The sequence below is a fragment of the Lissotriton helveticus genome, chromosome 5_1 (genome assembly GCF_964261635.1).
Source record: "Lissotriton helveticus chromosome 5_1, aLisHel1.1, whole genome shotgun sequence".
NCBI classification, from domain to species: domain Eukaryota; kingdom Metazoa; phylum Chordata; class Amphibia; order Caudata; family Salamandridae; genus Lissotriton; species Lissotriton helveticus.
Window position 1 is genome coordinate 1,866,313,835 of NC_136065.1, and position 25,203 is coordinate 1,866,339,037.

General features: G+C 45.9%; 1 protein-coding gene across 2 annotated transcripts in view; it reads left to right on the forward strand.

Moving 5' to 3' along the window:
• Positions 1 to 25,203, forward strand: part of BRCA1 (BRCA1 DNA repair associated) — a 553,713-nt gene that overhangs the window by 439,334 nt on the left and 89,176 nt on the right. For both annotated transcript variants that reach the window (XM_078645314.1, XM_078645315.1), the window contains exons 17-18: positions 10,849 to 10,926; positions 21,628 to 21,668. In XM_078645314.1, the coding sequence (XP_078501440.1) occupies positions 10,849 to 10,926; positions 21,628 to 21,668 (119 nt within the window). The remainder of the gene's footprint in view (positions 1 to 10,848; positions 10,927 to 21,627; positions 21,669 to 25,203) is intronic.

Here is a 25,203-nt window from a genome sequence, read left to right on the forward strand (position 1 = left end):
AGAGGTGTCTGCCGTGGGGGGGATGGGGGGGATAGGTGGATAAACTCCGAGTGATGGTGTGTGCAGATGTAGGCGTGTTGTGGGTGGGAGTTGTTGTGTCAGGTGTGAGAGATTCGTGGGTGGGAATGGGGAGGGAGATGGGGAGGGAGAGGTGTCTGTCGTGAGGGGGCTGGGATGGGGGGGTGGATAAACTTTGGGCGGTGGCTTGTTCAGATGGTGGTGTGTTGTGGGTGGGGGGTTGGGAGGATAAACTTTGGGCGGTGGCTTGTTCAGATGGTGGTGTGTTGTGGGTGGGGGATGCTCTGTCCGGGGGGAGAGGGATGGAGGGGGTATGGGTGGGGATAAGCAGGGTCATGTTAGAGGGGCTGCTAGTATGTGCAGTGGAGATAATTGTGACTGTCTTTGGGAAGTGGGGGGCGTTAACAGCAGGTGGGCCATTTACTAGGGTGCTGGGGGTAGAGGTGTGGTAGGTGGTGGCTACGACGTCAGGGGAGATAGTGCTGACGGAGTTCTGGGTGGGGGTCAGCAGCTTGGAGAGGTGCTCTTTGAACTTGGGGAGCAGGTTGTCTAGTAATTCCAGGTTCTTGTCTGTGGATTGGATTAGGACAATCCCGTTATTGTAGATAGTAATGGTAGACCTGCCAGGGAAGAGGTGGGAAGGTGTGATGGTGAGAATTAGGCCATGAGGTGTTTTCCTGGTGGTGGAGACTGTGAGTAGGGATAGGAAAGTTTTTCTCCATTGGGCTCTGCGTGCGGTGTGGAAGATGATATCGGTATTCAGGGCTCCATTGCCCGGTGAGAAGTAGGTGTCGGCAAAGGGTGTTTCAGGGTGCGACCTCAAGAAGTTGTGTTTAAAACGCTTAGTGGCATTTTTGGAGAGAGGAGTGGGGGGGTAGTTAATTCTAAAAGTGTGCTTGCCGCTGAGCTCCATTTTAGAGAGGCTGTGGCGATAGGTGTAGGAAATAGGACGGTAGTACAAGTTGTCGTCCGCTAGTTACAGGGCCGAGGGGGACACCAGTGAGTGATCAGAAGTATAAGAGGTAGAAGTCAGTGTGATCCCCGCACAGACAGTGCGTAGGTGCAGCTTACCAAATGTATCCTATATACGAGGAAGCAGTCAGTTTACACCGTGTAGCCAACTATGAGAGGTAGGACCGATTAGGTGGAAGCCAAGTTACATATTAGCATTTACGCTGTACCAGCAGTGTAGTCTAGGCGTAGAAAGTGGCTGGGTGCAGTTTACATGACAGAGCGAGGTGTATGAGGTAGTAATAATCAGTGCAATATCGTGAGGTAGCTTACATCGAAAACCCAACAAATAAATAAATGCGGTAGCGGACAGTGAGTGAAGGGGGTAGAGGTGAGATAAGTGCAGCTTGCCGCAGCGGACAGTGGGTGATGGGGATAGAGGTGAGATATGTGCAGCTTGCCACAAGTAAATATAACAAGTATAAGTACAACAAATGTGTATACTAGAGTAGACAACAAAATGGAGAGATAAACTAAAATAAAATAAAAGATCCAATACTGCAATACAAGGCAGGAACTTAATTACAGTGCTTAGATGCAGAGCTATGTAGATAGTCAGTTCTTATGACCTGGGCAAGCAGTGAGAGTGACTAGTCCATGATGGCCGCCGAAGAAGGTGAAATAATAGTCAAATATGGCCGCCAAATAGGGGGGGATATATCTGATAGTCCTCTGTCAGTTGTTATTGCTTTAGGACCAAGGAAGGGCTATTTCAGTTTCTATTTGTGCAAGCCCAGCTCTGACTTGTTAGGAGGGAGTCTTATCTCTGTTTTGGTGGTCTTGTCTTGTGTGGAGGAGTCAAGCTGGGGAGCCTTGTGGGCGTCGAAGGTAAAGGAGGGAGATTTATTAGTACAGCTTTATGGCCCCAGCCATTTTGAACAAAGGGAGGAAGGCAAAAATGTACAATACCTTCTTGAAGAACTTCTTAGCCTGAGTTATGATGTTGCCCGCAAAGTGGCGCAAAGTGAAGCATTTATTGGCGGTGGAGACAAGGAACATAGTTAAAATGTTGCAGGGTTGCAAAGTCTTTGCGCTTTTATGTTGTTTCTGCACAGTAGATATGAGGTTAATAGCAGCGTTTTGCAGACATCCGGGATCTTGCCTGAAAGTGCCCATCTGCGCTGTTTATCCATTTCTTGCCAGCGCGACCCCGCCTTTGCAGGTCTGCTCCCCGGGTCTCAGTAGCAGCTGGTGGTCCGCAGGTTCGCGTTGTCAGCATCAACAGATTGCAGCGCCGCGTGAGTTGTCAGGGGATGGGGCTTAGGCGTCTCGCGGCAGCAACCCGCCCCAGCTCGCTAGCCTCCCAGCCAGCTCCAGTGCCTGCTTGCAGTCCGGCGAGAGGAGGGAGGGTGCCGCACGAGATATCAGACCCCGATCTTCCCAGCAGGGGACAGTCCGGTGGGAGGCACGCCTCATCAGCGCACACCCATCCCAGCGCCGGGACTCGCAGCTGGACGGAGGTTCCTAGTCGCTCCGCTCAGCGACCCAGCGCCCAGCAGCAAGCAGCGCCTCACCGCGCCTTCAGACTCCAGGCGCCAAGCATGCCGTCCCGTCAGGCACTCTCCGGGCGTCCACTCCGCAGCCCGGTGTTCTCGGGCAATATCAGGCAGCAGGCGGCGCTTCTCATCAGACCCCGGGCTGCACGATGGCAGCTGCAGTCCCGGTAGGCAGACTCCAGGCGCCCGCCTCGCGACCGGTGTTCACAGGCGAAGGCAGGCAGCAGGCGGCGCTTCTCCTTAGTCCCCGGGCTGTACGTTGGCAGCTGCAGCCCCGGTATGTAGTCTCATGGTGGCCGGCGCTGACAGGCAGTCCTTCACGTCGTATATTCACGTCTGCATCCGCAGCAGGCTCTCTCCCACCGACCAGGGCTCCGCCGACAGCTCCGATGCTCTTGTGAGAGTTGCAGGGGTCCAGTCGCCAGGATTGCAGGTATGTGATATCAAGCTCCTTTTAATCCAGTTACTCGTTATTCATCCAGTTACTTGTCAAGCTCCAGTTACTTATATTTTCCCTATGACGACGAGTGCTATCCGGGATAAATCCATGAAAGGGATCCCTAGCACTGGGAGCTCCGGAGGGGAGCTCCTACCAGGCGGCCATCTTGGTCAGCTAAAGATTTATCAGTTTTTTTTAAAAATTTTATTTAAAAAAATTGTAGACAGTGCATTGATGAGGGTGATATTAAAGAGAATTGTGGATATTGTATATTTTAAGAAATGCTTATTAGTATTGTGAAAGGATTAAACTAAAGAATTGAGATTTCTAATATAACTATTAACATAAGTTTTAACAGAAGTTGTCCCACTGTGTTCAGTGCATTTCCAAAGTACAGTCTATCTTCTAACCGGTACCTGCTAAGAGAAAACGAAGTAGCCTATTCAAGGGCTCCACTGACCATATCCTTTTCTCTTTCTCATTATGTTTCTGATTTTTGTTTGCACTTTTATTGCGAAGGTTAAACATCGCAATAAAAGTGCAAACAAAAATCGGAAACATAATGAGAAAGAGAAAAGGATATGGTCAGTGGAGCCCTTGAATAGGCTACTTCGTTTTCTCTTAGCAGGTACCGGTTAGAAGATAGACTGTACTTTGGAAATGCACTGAACACAGTGGGACAACTTCTGTTAAAACTTATGTTAATAGTTATATTAGAAATCTCAATTCTTTAGTTTAATCCTTTCACAATACTAATAAGCATTTCTTAAAATATACAATATCCACAATTCTCTTTAATATCACCCTCATCAATGCACTGTCTACAATTTTTTTAAATTAAATTTTTTTTAAAAACTGATAAATCTTTAGCTGAAAAAAATTTTTTTCAGTACTAAATGTTATGTAAGAGATGAGAGCAGGGAAAGCAGACTAAGGAGTGTGTATGTGTGTTTGCTACGTCTTTAAATCTTTAAGTAAACTAAACCCAGGTACATGTGAATGTTTGCTCAGTACTGCTATGTATTTTTCAAATCAAAGACCATAAACCTCTTTGGACTGTGTCAGTCTTCTATTAACTTACTTTTTTATTGTTCACGAGCTACACAGATTGATCTGTAAAATTGACCGTTTCACCTGAAAAGTTGTCCTCAATTTTGACACTTTTTTCCTGAATAATTGCAATAACTGCCCTGGTTTTTGCTCCATAGCAGGTAATCATTCTGTGGTATCTCATTCGAAAGTACAATGCACACAACTGAGAATAATGGCTACTGTTGTTTGCCGCTCCACACTAGACAATGCGAAGAAACTTTTAGCATTTAGTCCAAAGTGTGATCTTCAAGCTCCACACTCGGAGAATGCGGGAAGACGAGCTTGCAGGGTGACTCGGAAACAGGGTACCTAAGACTGCACTTGGCAAGTATAATTAAGTTTACACCTGGAAAGAAAATGTAATAATACAATATAACCGTGCCTCTAAAAGTTGACAAGATCAAATAAATGTGTCGAAACTGATTCAAAGTAAAATGATGGACAAAATTGATGAGCAATTTTAATCCTCAGCAGGCACACGTGTTTTTGGGGGAGGAAGCATGTCTCGTTTGTAACCAGGATGACTCAAATACAGGCTGTAATTTAGGCTCAGACATATCTTCTAGCTGTCTGCCAGCTTTTGATGCCGTGTATCCTGCCACTTCATCTAAGGCACCTATGCAGCCCGTCACCTAGGACGGATGCTAACCACTGTGCACGCGTACCAAGTTGCTGATCACTGTCATTAAGAGGATTGATGTCTGCTCAGCAGGCACCATGGAAGTCCTGCGGCAAGTATTTAACTCCTGCAGTGAACTCTCTCACAAACCGTGTCCAATGAAGAGAGAATGAGTCCCTTTACATGGCATGCTGTTCCCCCCTTCCCCAACCATCATCCACATCCTCTTTCCACAGGAAGCTGGGTCTCCACACTTCCGAGTGCGCACACCACTGCTAAGAAGCTGGCTTGTTAGCTGCTGGAACAGTTGGTAGAGTCTGGGAAATGGAAAATACACCCACTTCTAAAAAATCAATAAAACACAAAACAAAAATCACTTTCTGAATGGTGTAAGAAAATATATATGGTCACTAACAGTTAGTAAACGGAGCTGACCATGAACTGTAGGTATTAGAGCTTAGCATTTCTTAGGGAAGGAAAAGAGCTCAGATGAAGCGTCTACTGCTTGTTTATCGTGCTCGTTAACATAAGCACTGATGGTGATAAAAACTGCACCGTGCCTACTCATTTCCTAGTTTGTCCCAATACCGAAGACTGATCCAGCTCCACAGAGGCAGTTTTGCAGACCATCAGTTCGAGTTAAATCTTAGTTTGTAAAAATGGATAATGGAATCCAGGGTATATTGAGAGGTCACAGTTACTATAGGAAGCAGAAACAGTGCTGTTCTTATGTGCCTTTAGTATATCAATAGCTGCCTGTCTCGATGGCTACCCCTTTCTAGAGCTACAATAAGAGTAAGACTCCCTTTGAGCGCTCCTTGATCTTTAAACAAAAAACTGTTTCTGTGAACTTTGGCGCTGCCCGTCAAACAGAATTGGTATAGATGTTTGTATGTATTTTGTAGAACATGAACCTAACAGAAAGACAGCCGAGCGCAGTACAGTGTCAAAAGCAAAGACACAGATTAGTGATTCAAGGGTTAGCTGGATTCTGAGGGGGATTTGGGTCCTTGCTCCATTGTTTGTTCTATAAACGGGTGTAATTTCAGGGCTTCCCTAAACTGGAGCAGGGTCGGGCGGTTCTAATGGCAGTCGGGATTTCAGTCCATGTTATTAGCAACACCAGGTTCCAAAGCCAAAAAAAATAAAAAAAATTGCATGGCCTATTTGCCATCGGAGAAAGAATTTGGAGGTGGTACTCCATACTGTAATTCCTACTCTTACCTTTATTGGTATTGTGCAGTCTGGAAAGAACTAGAGACCGGCTATGACTAGGACTTTCTTTTATCACACTGCTGGATTTGCTCCTATTTATTTCCGGCCTTTTTTGGCTGGATTATTCTAACAGCCTTTGAAAAAAATTTCTGTGTATGGCAAAAGAGAAACAGTAGCATTCTTAACCAGCATTTGCATTGCAATAGGTCTCACATTACTGATAGTTTGAGGTATTGGTGTTGCAAATAATGCAACGCCAATAGCTCATACACTCAGTAATGCGAGACCTTGTGCATTGTAAATGGTTGTGTAGTGAGCCAGGAAACAGCATTGTATGTCTCAGTGCAGTACTGCAAGCTGCTCCTAGAGCTCCCTAGTGAGCAAGGCACCAGCACTGCATGTCTAGGTGCTGTACTGCAAGCTGCTCCTAGAGCTCCCTAGTGAGCAAGGCACCAGCACTGCATGTCTAGGTGCTGTACTGCAAGCTGCTCCTAGAGGTCCCTAGTGAGCAAGGCACTAGCACTGCTCGTCTAGTTGCAGTACAGCAAGCTGCTCCTAGATGTCCCTTATGAGCAAGGCACCAGCACTGCGTGTCTAGGTGCCGTACCGCAAGCTGCTCCTAGGGGTCCCTAGTGAGCAAGGCACTAGCACTGCTCGTCTAGTTGCAGTACAGCAAGCTGCTCCTAGATGTCCCTTATGAGCAAGGCACCAGCACTGCGTGTCTAGGTGCAATACCGCAAGCTGCTCCTAGAGGTCTCTAGTGAGCAAGGCACCAGCACTGCTTGTCTAGGTGCCGTACCGCAAGATGCTCCTAGTGGTCCCTAGTGAGCAAGACACCAGCACTACTTGTCTAGGTGCAGTACCGCAAGCTCCTCCTAGAGGTCTCTAGTGAATATAATAAACTTTTGGTCACATATGGTACTGCACCCTGCAGAAGATATGGTAAATCCAGCCTACCACTAATGCATTTCATGCAAGACAGTACCACGAGTACATTCAAAGAGCTATGACCATATATACAATTAATAGCTTTGAAATGTGATAAAATGATGATTATATTAATTCCAGATTAGGTTGTACTCTATGTGGAGCTGATGAAGGGAAATTTATAGTAGGTCTAATATAAATGTGAGATGTGCTAGCAAATAAAGTAACCACTGCCAACCTAGTTCAGGACCAAGTGAGTGTCCTGTCTGACGGCCTTTAAGAAAATAGTGCCTTGAGACTATAATTAAAACCTAGGGCATAACAACACAAGTAATGGGTGTCCTCATGGGAGGTTACAAGAAGAGACAAGGCAGTACTAATGAGGGACTACAAAGTCTAATGACCAATTAAAAGCCACCATTCACAAAGGGCTGGGACAGGAGCCAATTAAAAAGATGGGCTGGGGGTCGGTGGAGCTTTATGCACATATCCTGAATACAGCATGTCTCGAAGAGAAAGCGCAAGCTCTGCCTAGGTGAGACCTAACAATGAATAATTTCTTTTGTGGCGTTTGTGAGAAACGCCACATTTCTTGCCATCTTTCTTGCATTGGTATGCCCCCACTTTTTTCTGAACTGCTGAGGTGCTTTGACTGAGTGTGACCTGGGCTCCCGCCAACCATGTATCCAGGGCCTGTGTTCCTTCCCTAAAACTGTGTTGAAACTAAAACCCAAATGGCATCTCTGGCCACCTGTCAGCCCCTAGTAAATGGTACCCTAGTTAGCCAGGGCATGGTGACCAGAGAAGACCCCTGAGGGCTGCAGCATTTATTGTGCCACCCTCAGGGGCCCTGTACCCTGACACCCACACACTGCCTTTGCAGGCTGAGTGTCTAAGTGCAGAACTAAACGAAGAGTCAACATGGCACAAATCCATGTGTGCCATGCCCACAGAACCCACTGCCTTGGCATACTTCAGTCACCCCTCTAGCTGGGTGCCCTATGCCAGAGGCGTGGGCACAGGGGCATGACCCTGTACCCCTACAGTACCCAGGGCCATTCCTGGGCATTGTAAGTGCAGTGATGCCATTAAGAGTATATGGTGCTGGGAGGTTGTCATTACCAACTCCAAAGCACCATAATGGCTACACTGAAGACTGACAAGTTTGGTACCAAACTTCTCAGCACATTAAACCCGCACTGATGCCAGTGTGGGATTTAATGTAAAATGCACCAGAGGGCATTTTAGAGATTCCCCCTGAAAATCTAACCTACAATCCACGTCTGGGCTGAGTGGCTGCAGAGGCTGCCACACAGCAGACATGTTGCTGGACCCCTGAGTGGAGAACCCCCGCTCTCCTGGGCCTGCAACAATGCACATCCTGGGCGAGGTGCTAGGTCTCCTCCCCCAGGATGGGCAGGGGGGAGCTTCAAAGGCATGCGCCTCTGTGGGTTTCTCCAGACCATTTGCTGTACTCAGCAACTGGCCCCCACTGATTCTAACCCCCACTCTGGCGGGAAGACTGGCAGGAAACCCTACTTCAGGAAGGGAGGGTGCCAGCCTGTGCCAACCCCACCCCTCAGGTGGGAGAGGCGAGGTGAAGCACGAACCCGGGCTCCAGCCATCTTGAAGATGGGGAGCCCTGCCCAATCACAGCTAGGCTCCTGCCCCCCTCCCACAGGAGAGGCGCAGGCTAGGGGGTGTACCCACCCCAGGACAGGGACCTATTGGTCCCTGCCCTTGCCCTACCTGTAACGCCCCTAAATTCAGTATTTACGGGCACTCTGAACCTTCCAACATCATATCCCGATCAGAAAAGAAGAAAGAAGATCAAGAAGGCCCGCCGTGCAGCTGCTAACAGCAGGATGACACCCACTGACTTGGCCCCAGCCCTACCGGCCTGTCGGTCCTGGAACCTGCTCCTGCTTAATCCCGGCGACTCCTGCGGACAGCAACATTGGGACACCCGGTGGACCCTCTTAAAGACTGGGACTCCCATAAGAAGAGGCTCTGCTTCAACAACCAACCCCTGGTGCCAGCCAGGAAGCTCAAGACCTGCCCACTCTGCACCCACCGAGCCCGGCTCGTGCCTGAGTGATCCAAGACCACGAGGACGTCCCCCCGGCGACTGGGACCTGAAGTCCAGTGCCCAAAGACCCTCCTCGACGAACCAGACGACGCCTGCAGCATCAGAACCAGGGACCCCTCCAACCGCGACCAGCCGAGGGTGAGATTTTCCGACACCCCTGCACCCGATGTCCTGCGACCCCTGTGCCTCCCTTTGGGGTACCTACCTCTTCTCCAGGATCCCAACTTACCTCTCGAAGTGGTGGTCGCACCTGAAGAATCACCGTCCCCGAGTCTGTAGCCTTTGTTCCCATTTTACCTTTCCCATTGAATAACATTAAGCGCCCGACAGCTCAAAGGCACCCTGCACCCAGCCGCCTGAGTGCCCCTGGCAGCGCAACCTGTGCCCTATCCTACTTCCCCATTTGCCCTGAGCAAGTGACCAGGAGCCCAGCTCCCACAGCCACGTGGCCTGCTAGCCAGCAGCCACCAACCGGAGGCCACCTGCCCCTCATTGGATAACATTGGGACGAGCTACCTCTGCACCCGGCCGCCCCAGTGCCGCTGAGGGTGAACCAACTGTACCTACTTGACCCTGGGGACCCCTGAGTCTATGCCCAGAACCCTAACTTCCCCAGCCGAGTACTCCCCTGGCAACCGGTAACTCACTTACCTGCCATTGGATAACATTGACTGGTTTGACTCGATAAATCTTCTAAGTGCCTACTTTTGAAAACTTAAAATATGCACATTAAATCAACCGAATTCCGAAGTACTCACCTGTGATCAGGAGAGGAGCCAGTACTGCATCTTGTTGCCCAGTACTGAACCGCAAATGTAATCCTAGTCGGGTTTACTAGTAACTTGAATTTTCTCCATAGGAATCCATTGTGTGCTTTTCTAAGAAATTTCTGCGAAGTGTCTACTTTTGAAAACTGGAAATGTTCTTTAAAAATCATACAAAATACTTAAACGTAATTACTTACCTGTTTTAAGTTGAGACCCCAGTGCTGGACCTAGGAGCCCAGTACTGGATTACAAAAGTAACGAGATCGTACTTTACCTGCAACCTGAATTTTCTTCCGTTGGATAACATTGCCAGATTTCTGTTGAAATGTTTCTAAGTGTGAACTTTTAAAATAGCTTTATATTCCTGAAAAATCACTGCAATAACTAAAACGTTTTTACTAAATTCTTTTCAACTTAGACCCCAGGACTGAATCTAGGATCCAGTCCTGGAACTACCAAAGTAATCTACAAAGTAATCAACTGTGTTTATATAGGAAAACCCATTGAGCTCAATGCTAAATTGTGTGTAGAATTGTGTTGCCTACTGCAACCCCTGTACCTATTGTGTTTACAAAGTTTATTGCCTTTCTGCAAAGTACTTATCTGAGACCTCTCATATTGAGAACAGTATATTTTGATACCTGCTGGTTCTAAAAATAAAACAACTATATCTTTGATATAAAACCAATTGGCCTGGAGTTCAGTTTTTGAGTGTATGAAACTCTTTGCTGAGTGTGTACAACAAATGCTTTACACTGTCCTCTGGTACTGCCTTACTGCTAGAGAGTAAGGTCACACCTGGTTTTAACCTCTGTTATACCTCTGGGGTTTGTGGACTCTATACACACTGTACCATATTCTGGGCCAGTATATATAGAGCCACCTTCTCCCAGCGTTGCAATAGTTTTCTTTTCAGTCGTATTATGACTTTGAGGTGCGATGCCTGGAACAATCTATTACCTTTGAAATATCTTTACTCCTTCAGTCAGTGGTTGTTTAGTACTCTGGAATCAGATCATGTACTTACTCAACCTAGTAGGGGCATGTTGATATACTTGTCTAAATATTAACAAGTTAAAATGATTATCTGTTTAGGAGAGTTGATTCCCCTTTAAAGAGGGTCTTTGTCGATCATGACCTTCAAATTTAACAAACTCTTTGTCTATTCTTTACAGATGCGGAGTTGGTTTGCGAGAGGACCCTCAAGTACTTTCTGGGGATCGCTGGCAGAAAATGGGTGGTCGGTTACCAGTGTAAGCCCAATGACATCTACTGTTGTTTCAGAAACGTCTTGTTAGACCTGATGGTCCGAGGTGGCTGCTGGTGACTGCGCAAAAATGAAATGTTCTAGGTTTACATTCCACTGGGAGAGACTTCAGTTTCGGTGGTTATTTCTTGGTGTTCGACATCAGTTTGCTGCAGTGATCTCTTGGGAGCAAGAGGCTGCTTGAGGTACAATTAAATGTCTTGGTTGGCAGAAGAGTTCACTCCTATGTTCACATCCCTCTCTATTTTTTTTTTTTTTTTGTTAAGCTTTATTTTCATTTTACATAACAGCCTGACAGCATTCTGTACCCTTTGAAGCCTGGATGCCTCAGCCTGGTTTATCCCCAACAGCAGCGCGCTGCCGTAGTCCAGCCGAGATAAAACCGTGGCTTGGACCACGAGCTGCCGGGTGGAGGGATCAAAAAACTAAGAACCGGTCTTAAGCCACGCAAAATACCGTAGCAGGTGGCTGCAACCTTCTTCGTATGGCTCGTGAGAGTTAGAGATGGATCCAGGCAAACTCCTAAGTTCTTTACCTCGGAAACTGGAACGGGAGTGACTCCCAGTTCAGGAGGCCACCACTGATCTCCCCAAAGCTCTGCATGTTTCCCCAACACCATATCTTCGTTTTTTTTGGCGTTCAGTTGTAAGCAATTGGTCCTTAACCAATCTGCTACGGCCACTAGTCCTGCTCGGAATCTGGGGGCATCCACCTCAGGGTCTCCGCTCAGTGTCACCGCCAGCTGCGTATCGTCAGCATATGAGGTCATCGTCAAACCCCATTGTTTGACGATCGCAGCTAGCGGTTTCACGTATAGGTTGAACAAGGTTGGGCTCAACGAGGAGCCCTGAGGAACCCCCAGATCCAAAGGATGGAAGGTGGACTGGCCAGGTGGTATAGCCACTTTAAAAGACCGACCGGAGAGGAAAGAGCAGAACCACTGTAGAGCAGTCCCCGCTATACCAGCTTCCTCTAGGCGCCGAATTAAAACACGGTGGGACACAGTATCGAATGCGGCGCTCAGATCTAACAAAAGGAGCGCCGCCGTTCGCCCAGAGTCGAGCACCCCACGTAGGTGCTCGATCATATAGAGCAAAGCAGTCTCGGTACTGTGTCCCGACCGGAAGCCATTCTGACTCGGGTCCAGAATATGGTTACGAGAAAGATGGTCAGATAAGATGGAATTTACATAAGCCTCAATGACTTTGGTTGTCCAGGGAAGAAGGGATATGGGGCGGTAGTTCTCAGGCAAGAGCGGGTCTAAATTTGCCTTCTTCAGAACAGGGATGATTACCGCCTGCTTCCACGAAGAGGGGACCGTTCCAGAAGATAACGACAAATTAACCAAAGAAAGTATCGGAGCACGACACCAGGGGGAGAGAATCCTGATTTGATCAGGCTTCAGCGGGTCCAACGGAGAGCCAGATTTAATCCTGAGGCTCAACATATCAAAAGCCTCCGTAGACAGGTCCGGCAAGGAGGTCAAAATCTCAACAGCCAGGGAGTTAGAGCCAACTGGCTCTGAGTCGAGCAGAGACAGGTCAAATCCTCGGTAGATAGTCTGCACTTTCTCTAAAAAGAAGGATGCCAGACTTTCTCAATGGGCGTCGGTGCAGATTTCTGCCGAGGTGGCCCTTTTATCAAAAGGTCTTTGAGGACCTTAAATATTAGTTTTGAGGGGTTGGAACTGGTTTGGAATTCCTGGGCATAGAATGCGGCACGAGTTCTACAAACTGCCCTGTGATAGATCTTAAGTTTGGCAAAATAGGAGGACTTCAGACTAAGATCGTAAGACTTCCTCCATTCCCTCTCAGCTTTCCGGCAGATTTTTTTAAGCTCCGCAAGAGAGTCGTTATACCACGGGCTCGGTACTTTAGTATGACATTTTGACCAGCACATTGGTATGAGGGAGTCGAGGGCATCCGAGATCCATTTGCAAAACAGTTCGTAACCTTGTTCCACATTCAGAATAGAGCTCAGGGGTTCCTTCTCCAGTAACCTGTAAAACTCCTCAAGTTTAAGCTTGTGCCACTGCCTTTTAAAAATCAGCCTATCCACCGATTTGAATGGCAGATCATCAATGGGACAGAAAACTTCCACCAGCAGATGGTCAGTCCAGCCCACCGGAATCGGGTTGGACACCTTCGCCCTCTCAAGAGTGGTGAAAAAGGGGTCAAGAATATGTCCCCCAGCATGGGTGGGAAGTGTAACAAGTTGAACAAGTTGCAGTGCCTCAAGGTCCGCGAGCAATGTGTCTATTGCCGTGGACGCCCTACAATCGAAATGAATATTGAGGTCGCCCTGATGTTAAAATTCGCACAGCTAGGCGCATAAGAACTTACCATATCGGCAAGAGCGGCCTTGAAAACTGTGTCGTTGCCTGGAGGGCGGTAGATGAGGATACCGCTAAACGTGAAATGATGGCTAAAGGCCACTTTAAAAAGGGCACTCTCACAGGCTGGCAGACCAAGAGATTTCCATTCCGAGGGGAAGCACGATTTTACTGCCATGGCGATGCCATGGCGATGCCACCTCCCCTCGTTGACCGATTCAATGTAAACACCGTATATTCCGATGGAAAAGTAAGATTGAGGATAGCGGCATCCGAGTCCTGTAGCCATGTTTCGGTGAGGAAGAGTAGGTCAGGCGAATCCTTTTCAATGAGGTCATGTACAGATTGGTGATGCTTGACCAATGACCTCACGTTCAGGTTCCAAATCCGAAGCACACGACCCGCGGTGTTATTGCGCGTGGTCGGGACACTCTCTTCCAAAAATCGAATCCTGGCCGGCTTGTCTAGGGACCAACCATTACAGGCACATACATATGGGCCGGATAAGGGGTCCACCGGATGACGCCGACAAACATCGACCCTACCACCAATGGACAACAGCTCAACCCGTGTATAACTGAGTATCGGTAATGCCTGCATGCTGGTAATTGGGCTTTGTGACCAGAGCCCTGCCGCGACTCGCGCTTCCTCGTCGCTGACGGGCGCAGACGGGCAGGACTCTGGCACGACTCAGGCTACGCGAAGGCGCCCTGACTGCGCGGGAGAGGGCGACTTTAAATAGGCGCTCCGAGCAACAGTGCGAGCGCAAGGACGCTCAAAGATGGCGCCCGCCGGGATGGGCAGAGCCCAAAGCAAGATGGCGCCCAAGCAGGACCACCCCTGGGACCCGGACCCACCAAAGCGGCGGTGATGTTATCTCAATTATATGCGGTGAGAGGGAGGGGGAATGCCCAACCTAGACCCGCTAAAAGCAGGGGAAAATAAAGTAAGCTAACGCAAATATGGCAAACTAGGAGAGTATTAAAAACACAAGCGCTAGCAGCAGCGCGAGCGCAGCAGTGCAAGTACCAGTTCAGGCCTCCTGAACTGGGAGTCACTCCCGTTCCAGTTTCCGAGGTAAAGAACTTAGGAGTTTGGCTGGATCCATCTCTAACTCTCACGAGCCATACGAAGAAGGTTGCAGCCACCTGCTACGGTATTTTGCGTGGCTTAAGACCAGTTCTTAAGTTTTTTTGATCCCTCCACCCGGCAGCTCGTGGTCCAAGCCACGGTTTTATCTCGGCTGGACTACGGCAGCGCGCTGCTGTTGGGGATAAACCAGGCTGAGGCATCCAGGCTTCAAAGGGTACAGAATGCTGCGGCACGGGCCATTGTCGGCCTTCCTAGACATTGCTCTGTGTCCAGCACTATTTCTGCCCTTCATTGGCTGCCGGTCAGGCAAAGAATTAAGTTCAAGTCGCTTTGCCTGGCCTTTAAAATTATGAAGCTTTCTTCGCCGCCTGCACTTGCGAACTTGCTAATCCCCTATATCCCTTTGAGGTCCTTGAGATCGGAGGCTCTTCATCTTGCGGTCTGCCCCCGTTTTAAACTCAGTCGGATGGGTGGCCGCTCCTACCGAGTGCTTGCCGCTGGTCTGTGGAATTCTCTCCCCGTGCACATCCGTGCTCAGAATAATCTTACCGTTTTTAGACGTGCTATTAAAACTTTCCTGTTTTCTGTACTTGGCTAGTCGTCCTCTTTCTTTCTCTTCGTGTTATGTTTTAGTACCTGTTCAAGCGCCAGGGCGCCCCTTCGCTGGGGCAGCTGTGCGCTTTATAAAAATTAATAACATAACATATGACGACACAATTGTTGGGGAGAGACAGAAAACGTAAGAGACATTACAGGTCCTCAATGAACGCGGCCAAAGTCTCGGTGTATCAGACAGTACAATGGAATTCATGCAATAATAAAACGGACATTTCCCACTGCTATGTATTCTTCTGCAGTAACTAACCCAGGGGGTCCAAGGAACAACTTTCTTTCCATCATCATCACGCAGGAGCGCGAGCAGTAACCTTTGCGCTGAACGCGGACAGAACCACACACTGCAACAGCCATAGCAACACCTGGGCATCTATGACACCACCCCACTCACATCCAAGTCCATAGCCTCATCATTCCTGAAGCTCCCAAGATAGCCTGGTATAGACCCCAAATATCTCTCGGTCGGTTGCGAAGTGGCATGGGTTCGTGATAAGCATCTGATTGGGGATTACAGTACATCATGCCAGTATGCCACTCTTGTGATGTGGGAGAGGATCCTTCATCCTGTGCACTGCTATTCTATGCCGCGCCAGTAGTAACCCTAAATTGACAAGCCGCGTATCCCCCTCGAGTTTAAAACAAATATTGAACACAACCACAGTAGGTGTCAAAGCACTTCTAAACTAAAAAATAAGAGGGTGGGGGCCTGCCTGCTCCCAGATCTCAACTCTGCCTTGTAGTTTCCGAAAAGTGCAGAACATCTTTGAGCTCGTTATTCAACTAGGATTTTTTTAACCTTTTTTTTTCCTTTCTCACTTTGATGTTTAGACTCAGTTTTAAAGGCTGCAGCACCTACATTCTTTCATCTAACACAGGCTCTTTATACCTGTTTCTTAATCCTATCAGTATATCCTGATGTCTGAAAGGCAAAGCTTGGGTGACCCTGTTTCATCTCTGCATTTCTTCCAATTGCATGTTCCAGGTTTAATTAAACTCTATTCATCATTCTAGGAGTTGTTTTCTGACCTTTTGCATCGTTATCGTTTATTTCACTCAGTATTGCAAAATGAAATGTTCCATTATTTTCCTAGCCCCCTGAGGGTTTACTTATTCCTCACTTCTCGTGTTTATTTTTAATGAGCTAGTGCCTGTTCGAAGCTTGGATGTTTTTTCCTTTGCTAATGTCTAGACAGAGCATTAGACCTCCAATTCCCATAGACAGATTTGACTTTCCTGTGGTGTAGGGTGTTCATCACATTGTTTTACCTCTATACCAGTGGGTTTAACACACACAGCAAAGAAAATAACTGAATAGAAAACTCCAGGGATGCATAGAACCACACGCCGTTGACCTATAAATACTATGTATCTGACAGCATTTCTCCAAAATATCAAAAACATTTATTCCCTCCCAAAAATAGGGTTTTTATAAATCATATATAGAACATAAAATATTTAGAAAGTCAAGTAACGTGATGAAGCACTAAAGCCCTTATTTGAAATTATCCATCTTGCTAAAACCCCAAAGTATCACATCTGAAAATCCAACTTAATTCACTCGGCAAATAAAATGGGACCGTGGTAAACACAGCATGCAAACAGGCTACAGAAAAGACACCATTAATGGCGCTGCTTAACACAGCATTAGATTTCCACAGAAGAATAATGGACAGAAGTGTTAAGCTTTGAATCAGTAGTGTGGACAAATCTCTGCGAGATTCTGCTGAAAAGCGCGAATGCTCCGCTACGTGACGTGGAACTAGATGAACATTAATAATACGTGGTAAATTAAGCTGATAACCATTAACTCGTTATGTAAAAGAATGGTTAGTACAAGAAATGCATTTTCCTGATGTAAGAAGTATTAACATCCAGAAATTGATCCATATCTTGGCCAACGATAGTAAAGGTATTTGATTAGAATATTATGCCTAGGCACCCATTCTTTTCAAAACCTCTTTCCTACATTCAGGAGCGTCTGATATCTTTAGGAAGTTTCCAGAGCAGGTCGGCTTCTTGTGATCATCTAATATAAGAAGCTCTATATTGAGAATATCACAGATCTACATAACATGAGTGCTTTAATATCCAGTCAATGGAGGGATAGTAGTCTGAAACGCATTTTAAACTCAATGTGATTTAAAACTTTAAAGTAAGTTAAAGAACAATTCATTCCACTTAGCGGCAATATTCTCTGTCACATTTCTTAAAACCCTAATCCAGTTAGTCCAATCCAAGCCAAGTGGACCAGATACATCCACTGGTGCAGAGACCAGTGTCAAGGATAATGCACGGGAGGTGCTTACGTACTTTACCCACCTACTAGACAGTGGCCTGACCCAAGCTTCACTAAAGATCCACCTGACTGCCATAGTCGCATACACCAGAGGAACAACTGGTAACAGCCTCTTCACACTACAAGTAATGCTAGCACCCATGTGGACCCTGAATACAGTACTCCTACAGCACATGACCGAACCATTTGAGCCAATGCACAAGACTGAATTGAAGTTTTTAACCCCAAAGACAGCATTTTTAATAACCATCTCGTCACTCTGCAGGGTTAGCGAGCTGCAAGCAGTGACCATCTTAGAGCCATACCTTCAAATTCACAAGAACAGGGTTGTCCTGCGAGCGAAACCACCAATCCTATCTAAGGAGGTATCAGCTTTCCACGTCAACCAGAGCATCCAACGACCGGCCTTCTTTCAGGACGCAAAGGTTCAGGTGGAGAGGACATTTGATACTTTGGATGCGCAAAGAGCAGTCATGTACGACCTACAGGAGAAAAGAGCAATCTGGTAGGGGAACCAGTTCTCCATCTCCTGTGCAAGTGTAAGCACCGGTACCCAAGGGAATGATTGCATAATGGATAGTGGAAACTATCAAAATATGTCCTGCAAGGGTGTGGAAGACCTTACCCACACACCCCAGGGCACATTTCACCAGGAAAAAGGATGCAACTTTAGCGTTCTAGCAAACGTACCACTTGCTGACATCTGCATGGCTGCAACCCGGGCTTCTACAGGCACCTTCACAAAACATTACTGTGTGGACCTACATTTGAACAAAGAAGCACAGGTGGGCCAATTAGCCCACATTTCAACCCATCTTTCCCAGAGAATCAAACGCCACTACATAATTAGATTCACAGCATGTGAATTTAGAAAAGGATTTGTGCCGCAAAACGAAAAGGTTACTTACGAGTAGGAGTAGCCTTGCAGCCTGAAGAGGTTTCTAGATTCGCATGCGACCTTCCCACCTCGCTGGAAATGTGGTAAAGCAAACAGGCGAGGAAAACAGCGAATCAAGACAAGAGGAAGTTCATGGATCAACTTACCAAGAAAAAAAACCAAGAAAAGAGAATGAGAAGAAGGGAAAAAGAAAGAGATAAAGAATTTGAAGATGGCGGTGACTAACAGAAATGTCCAGAGCGCCATCTGACGTCACACAAGGGATACACTCACCACCAAATGGTGGGCGACGATGCTCACACAAAAAAAGATGGAAGGACAAACCACGATTCCAGACTCAACCACCAGATAGCGGAAATGATGCACAGCATGTGAATCCAGAAAAATCTTCAGGCTGCAAAACTGCTACTACTTTTAAGTAACCATTTCGTCGTTCGTCCTAAATTCATCCTCAAAGACTAGAGGTCATAGTTTAAATTGTTCTCAATGATGGCTGTGCAAACATGCCCCAAAGTTTTCAAATGTTTAGAAAGTGTTGTGCAACTTGCCCACTTCAATTGATTGAAGGTTGTGCACACTTAATAATCTTCTAAGCAGTGACCTCATGTGTCCCAGTTTACGTTTGGTACTCTTGCCCACATGTGTCCAGCACATGTCCAGAGGGGAGCGTTCGATCCATGTTATGTACATGGTCCTTATGAGGACATCCTAAAAAACAGACATGGATCTGAACTACCTGGGCCTACATTGGACTACCCTGACTTAGCCACATCTTTAGGGATGCTGAAAGACTCCTTCGGACTTTAAATGAGAAGTGGTCACTGATATGGTTTTTGAGTTACATTAGATCTATTTAACCACGATAGCAAAATAGTTTGTAGTTGTTTTTTATTTACTGATGGCAGACAGTGAGTGGTATTCGGTTATTACCTCAATTCTTTTCATCTAGATTCATACATTGACCATGCAGAACCTCACCACCAGTCCTGTCTCTTTTGTGCTGCTGGGTGAACGCTCTTGCAGGGTTCTCGTTTTAACTGTAGTCTGGCCTGGTTGATGGCAGAGCCCCTTGTAAGGACTGCAAATTATTAAACATGAGAAGTTACTCGATCTTTTGAGCACAAGAATGGGTCTTTCTGGGACTGTTCTCAAATGGTTCACCTCCTTTTTACACAACAGGTCGCAGAAATTCAAGAGTAACAACCTGATGTCCTCTCCAATACCTGTTTCGTTAGGCGTCCCCCAAGGATCTTCCCTATCACCAACTTTGTTCAACCTAGTTATGGAACCTCTCACCACCTTGCTTCAAGCATCCAATGTACTTTTTCACATGTACGCAGATGACACCCAACTATATCTCAAACTACAATCCCCCAATGACCTCTTACTACTGAACTCAACGATCAGAAGCACCCAATCCTGGCTTGCTGATAATCATCTCAAACTCAATGCTCTGAAAACAGAATTCCTGCTGATCTCACCTCCAGCGAAGATCTCCACCACGCAAACCTGGCTTAAACAGTTAACTGCACTCAATGTCCAACCCATCATAGTGGACTCAGCGAAATCTCTAGGCATAACTCTCGACTCCAACCTCAACATGCAGCATCATATCAGCAAAGCTACAAAGGGAGCGAACTTCCAAATCAATACCCTGAGGAAATTGAAACCCTTCCTACCAGCCAAAGACTTCCAAACTGCAGTACAAGCACTAGTAATCCCACAAATTGAATACGGCAGCACCGCCCTCTGCGGTCTCCCGCTAACCACCACTGCACCCCTAAGAGCCTCTCTAAACGCTGCAGCCAGACTCATCACTGGATCAAAAAAACACTCGCACATCACCCCTGACCTGAAAACACTGGACTGGCTGCCTTTTGAAGCCAGAATACATCTGAAAATAGCCTGCATGACACACAAGGCCCTACATCTGAGCTCTCCCGTATACCTCACTCAGAAGCTGTCAATCTCTGGCGGCTCCAGAAACACTAGAGGCACAAACAATCTTCTGCTAAAACCTCGAAGATTCCGGAAGGAAAAAACTTATAAACGCTCTTTCTCAGGAATGGCACCCAGGATCTGGAACTCACTCCCTCCTGAAACCAGGCTCATCTCCTCCATCACACTTTTTAAGAAAGAAGTAAAAGCTATTCTTATGGCCAAATACACTTGACGTATTAGCATGGAGCTGGAAAGACTCTACACAGAACTCTATGACTATGTATTTCACCTGTATGATTATCGCTACTGACTATCTATGTACGCATTCAACTGTATTATTTGTATTATTGATGTGTTGTACTACTTTGATCCCTCACGTACCTACCCTCCCCACCTAATATGTTTAATTCAACTCTCTTGTTGGTATTCCCGGCTTTGTAAAGCGCTCTGATATCTGCAAAGATCTTGTTCGCGCTATATAAAACTTTCAAAATCAAAATAAAATAAAAGGTAGCACATATAACACAACTGCTAATATCTCAAGTCCGGAGTGGAAGGAATGCATTTAAAGCATTGTTTTAAACCTCTGTTAGAAAAAGAAAAAAAAGACTGGTCTCCGCCCATCTTAAGAAAACCCATTAAAATATCAATTGAAAGCCTGCAAGTGACTATTTAGTTAGGAATCACCTCAATCGCTCTCATGAAACATGTACACATTGAACTTCTACAGCAGGGATGCTCACCATAGGTTCCAGGGGGCGAGATCCATGTTGATAACATCCAAGTGCGGCATTTATTCGACTTACCTGGATCTATGTTGGATGCCCATGGCCCAGAGCATCACAGAAAAGGATCACTAGATGAAGGCAAAGTGCGTTTTAAGATGGTGAGTCGGAAGAGGGCTGAAAAATGGTCAGATTTAATGGGCCCGATTAGCTTTACATGTGGTCGAATTCGGTTTCTGTATCTTATGTTCTCAAGTGGCAGCTGGTTTCTATGCAGTGTTGTCCACTTTCCCCAGCCTGATGCAACAGACAATATTTTTAAAGCGCTTTTTTCCCCCCAGAGTCCTGTATTTTTTTCTATTTTGCGCAGATAATAACTATACAGCACTTTGCAAAATGCATTTTAATTTTTTTTCAATTTTTTTTTTTACTGTTTATCTTTGATGCAAAGTGCTACTTATGCATGGTACATAGTCTTAGGATATCAAGACAAATGAGTGCTACATAATAATTAAATCTAACTGAGCTCCTGAAAATCTATGTAGCACTTTGTGTGCATGTCGCACATTAATTAACAGGGAAAAAGCTGGCTAAGTAATGTTGCAAGTGGTTTCATGCATTTAGTTTCCGGTGAGATATATTCTGAATATTGCATCCACATGAATGTTATTAAGAGCTCCAGCAAGCAGGAAAATAAAAAAATGTTGGGTCTGTAGTCCTGCAACCGATGTTTATATTAAATTCTACATAATTTACAATGATCAGACACTCTCTCATCTTTTATTTAGGGATTTTGCAGTGTTTCAAGGAAGGAAGAATTCTTGATGAGGTATGTTTTTCAAAATACTAAATCTGTGTCTTGGCAGAATGTTAAATCAATATCTAGCTATCAAATTATTTGAAGGTAGTAGTGACAGTTATTGGCTGCTTAACTTGAAGAATGGCGCCTGGTTTCTAGTCTCAGTCGCCAAGGGAATTAACAGGTTGCAGATCTAGAATCACTCAGGGCTTCTAAAATGTGAAAATATATATTTGTGTTTACTTCACTCCCTAGCCCCCTTAAACTCCTTCCTCTGTGTTCAGGAAATGATTGTCAGCAAAACAACCTCTGAAATGAATGCATAGAGTAGTAGGATGCACAAGGGAGGGTTTTTCTTCCTTCCCTTTTTTAAACTGTTCCTTGCTTGCATTTGTGAGTGGTTCCTATGGCTCCAGGAGTCAGCAATGCCAGATTCTTTGATTGGCGGGTCAAAAATTGTTCAGACATGATGTTATTACCCACGTAGAGTTAGGTGAAATGTTCTAGTTTGGACTGACTGGCTATGCACACCCTTTTCCTTCAGCTCATGTCCCTCCCTCCAGGTGTTCGAGTTCTCGTCAGAATTTCTCCAGATTACGCAGCACCTGAAATAATTTTCAAAATTTTGAATTGGAAAATAAAGCGTTTTGTTTTAAAAATAAGCTTATAAAACCGGTGCTCATGCACTGCCACCCAAGTAGGAACCCTGGGCGCAACAGTTCTCTGCTGGAAGCGTGTCAAAAATGTATCTCTTTCGTAATTAATCCACATAGCATTGCTTTCTGGTTGTGGACACTCAGTGCTATGGTGCGGATCACTTTTCCTGTATTGATCTCTCTTCATGTCCCCTTCCCTCTGGTAGAAAGCACACTAATAAACCTTTTATGTACCGCAGAGTTCATCTCCTCATGTGTAACTGCTGCCCACAGACAGGTACAGTTGTTGGGATGCTAAATTTTCCTAGTTACTCCTTCTAACTCCTGATGCAGACTTGGTCTACCCTATTTTGGACTGACCACTGGCTCGCTCGTGTACTGTACCGTATCACACGCATCCTCTTCACTTAGCACCCTTTGACCCCTTCCTTCCCCCAGTGCCTTGGTCAGTCCTCTAGGAGGCCGTAATTCCAGAGTCCTTTGGATCCTCCCACTTTGTGATTCTATCAGTCAGTCGTCTTAACTTGATGATGACTCTTGGATAATTAGCAAGTCAAAACGATGTCGACTACACAACAAGTAGACTAGAAATCATGTGTTAAGTGTAGACTCCTTAACAGTACTTGTCTGAACTACTTTTGTGGTCTGTGTGCCCTGCGGCTTACATCTTTGTCAATTTGTACATATACACACATTTTGAAGCATGTATGTCACTGTGTGATCACTCTCAACACACAACACTATTTCTCTAGGAGTTAGAAACTCTCCGTAAGTCAACAGCTGGCAGTCTGATCACTTCAATAATTCAATAGTATGAAGTCAGATCATCTCAATAAATCAATAGCATACAGTCTGATCACGTCAGTTGTGTATTGTTCACTGTAACATTTTACATCATCTGCAATATTGAGTGAATAAGCAGGGGTAACACCTTTATTTTTGCACGCGTTGAATGATGAATAAATCTGTTTATTCAAAACATAAAAGGTAAAAATGACAGGATTCACTACTATTACTGTTTAAAAAAACTTCATTCCCCATTTCGCCAAAAATTGAGTTATCCAAGACCGGACACCATTGATGTTCTTGTCTAAACCACTTTGAAGCTCATGCAGTTCTCTAACTCTGCTTCTAATATGTTCTTGCTGTTAATGAATACTGAGGGAGGTGTTAAGGATAGAAGTGCAACATTCTGACCGTACTATGCTGCAATCTCCATCTTCCCCCCCACCATTAGCCAAAAGGACATAGTCCAGGGCCGTTCTCTTCTGTAAGAGCATGGTTCTCTCGGTGTTCAGCTGATAGCTTATGAGGTCTAAAGAAATGGCAGTAGCATTAGATGCAAGTTATTGCAGTATATTGTTTCTATAGTGGTCCCCACTACATCATAGTTCAGAAACAAGATGATAAAAATCTTTGTTTCAGAGACCCCACAGCACCTTTGCCATAGTTGAAGGGGATGGATGCAGAGGGTCTGATTGCTGGGACCTCATAACATACCGCACCCCAATCTTGGGGCAGCCAGGGTTGAAATTGTGGCACAGATCAAATGTGCATTTTCCTTTCGATAACATTTGTGACACAAGCTAATTGTAGGAAAACAATGTGTATATAGGGAAGGACATCGTCCTGTGTGGTCTCTAAGACAATGTCACATTCACTTTGGCCCACAAATATACTCCAGTTAGTATTTTGCCCCCGTTCAGATTAAGCAAGGTGAATAAAGTCAAACAAATGTTAACTGATGGGATTGTGTAATCTTCTAGATTTAGCCAAGACTCGTGGGTGGGACCTGCAGATTCAGGTAGTAAGAGCCTATGGTTGAATAAACTGAGGCAAGTTTCATATTTGCTTGGGGTTGCTCTTATTAGAGGCAGACACCCCAGGACATTGGCGATCAAGTGATTGCAAATCCAGCAGGAAGAAAGATTTGTCTTCTGATGAATACTTCTAATCACAGATTCCTCACCTTTAGAATATTCCCCAGGTGTCAGACTGGAACCGGGAATGTTCTTAGCCGTGCTTTTTTGCATTGACTCCATAACACCCCAGAAGTGACAGATGGAGCCGCATATATGTGTCACTGCGTGTGGTCTTCAGTTTCTTTCTTTCCATGTCTTCAAATTTGCATCAAAGCTCATCTGCCCCTTTCAATGACTCCCCAGTACAGAAGGTACAGGCATTTAGCTACCTGGGTGTCTGCATCCAACAGGATTTATCCTGGAGGCAGCAGATTGAGCTGGCTTCCTTGAAGCATCGCCAGCTCTCCGGAGCTTTGAGCCTAGAACACTCCAGGTCTTTGACTAAGCCGATAACTCCAGTGCTATCGGTTTATAATGGCAAAGTAGTTAGTTCCACTTTGTACGGAGTAGAATTGTGGGGAAATGAGAATTTAAGGGGGATACTAGCTTCAGAAAATTAATTTCTCAGGAAATTAATAAAACTACCCCAGAGCACCCCACTGAGCCCCCTATTTTATGATCTGGGCCTATCGCCAATAGCTCTAATTGCATCCTTGCGCCCAATTTTATATTGGAGGCGGATTTGGACTACGCCTGAACTGGACACATACACCAGGGGGTTGATGAATGTAATTAAAAGTGACGGTTCCCGGAAAATCAAGTGGCTAGGACATATTTGGAGTGTTCTTCTTGATTTAGGCCTAGGAGAACTGTGGGAAGACCCATCAAATGCTAGGTTCCCACCAAAGAAGGTACTTAAGAACTTGTATTGGAACCGTGTGGCCTTAAAAGCCTTTAGTAGCACTCCTTCCCACTCTCTCACGGTTTTGTTCTTGGAAATTAAAGAGCGGCCTAAACTTGAGGAATTTTGGCACACCATCACGAAGCCCCTTGACCGTAAGCTCTACTTCCAATTAAGAATAGGAAGCTTACCAGTAAGGGCGTTTT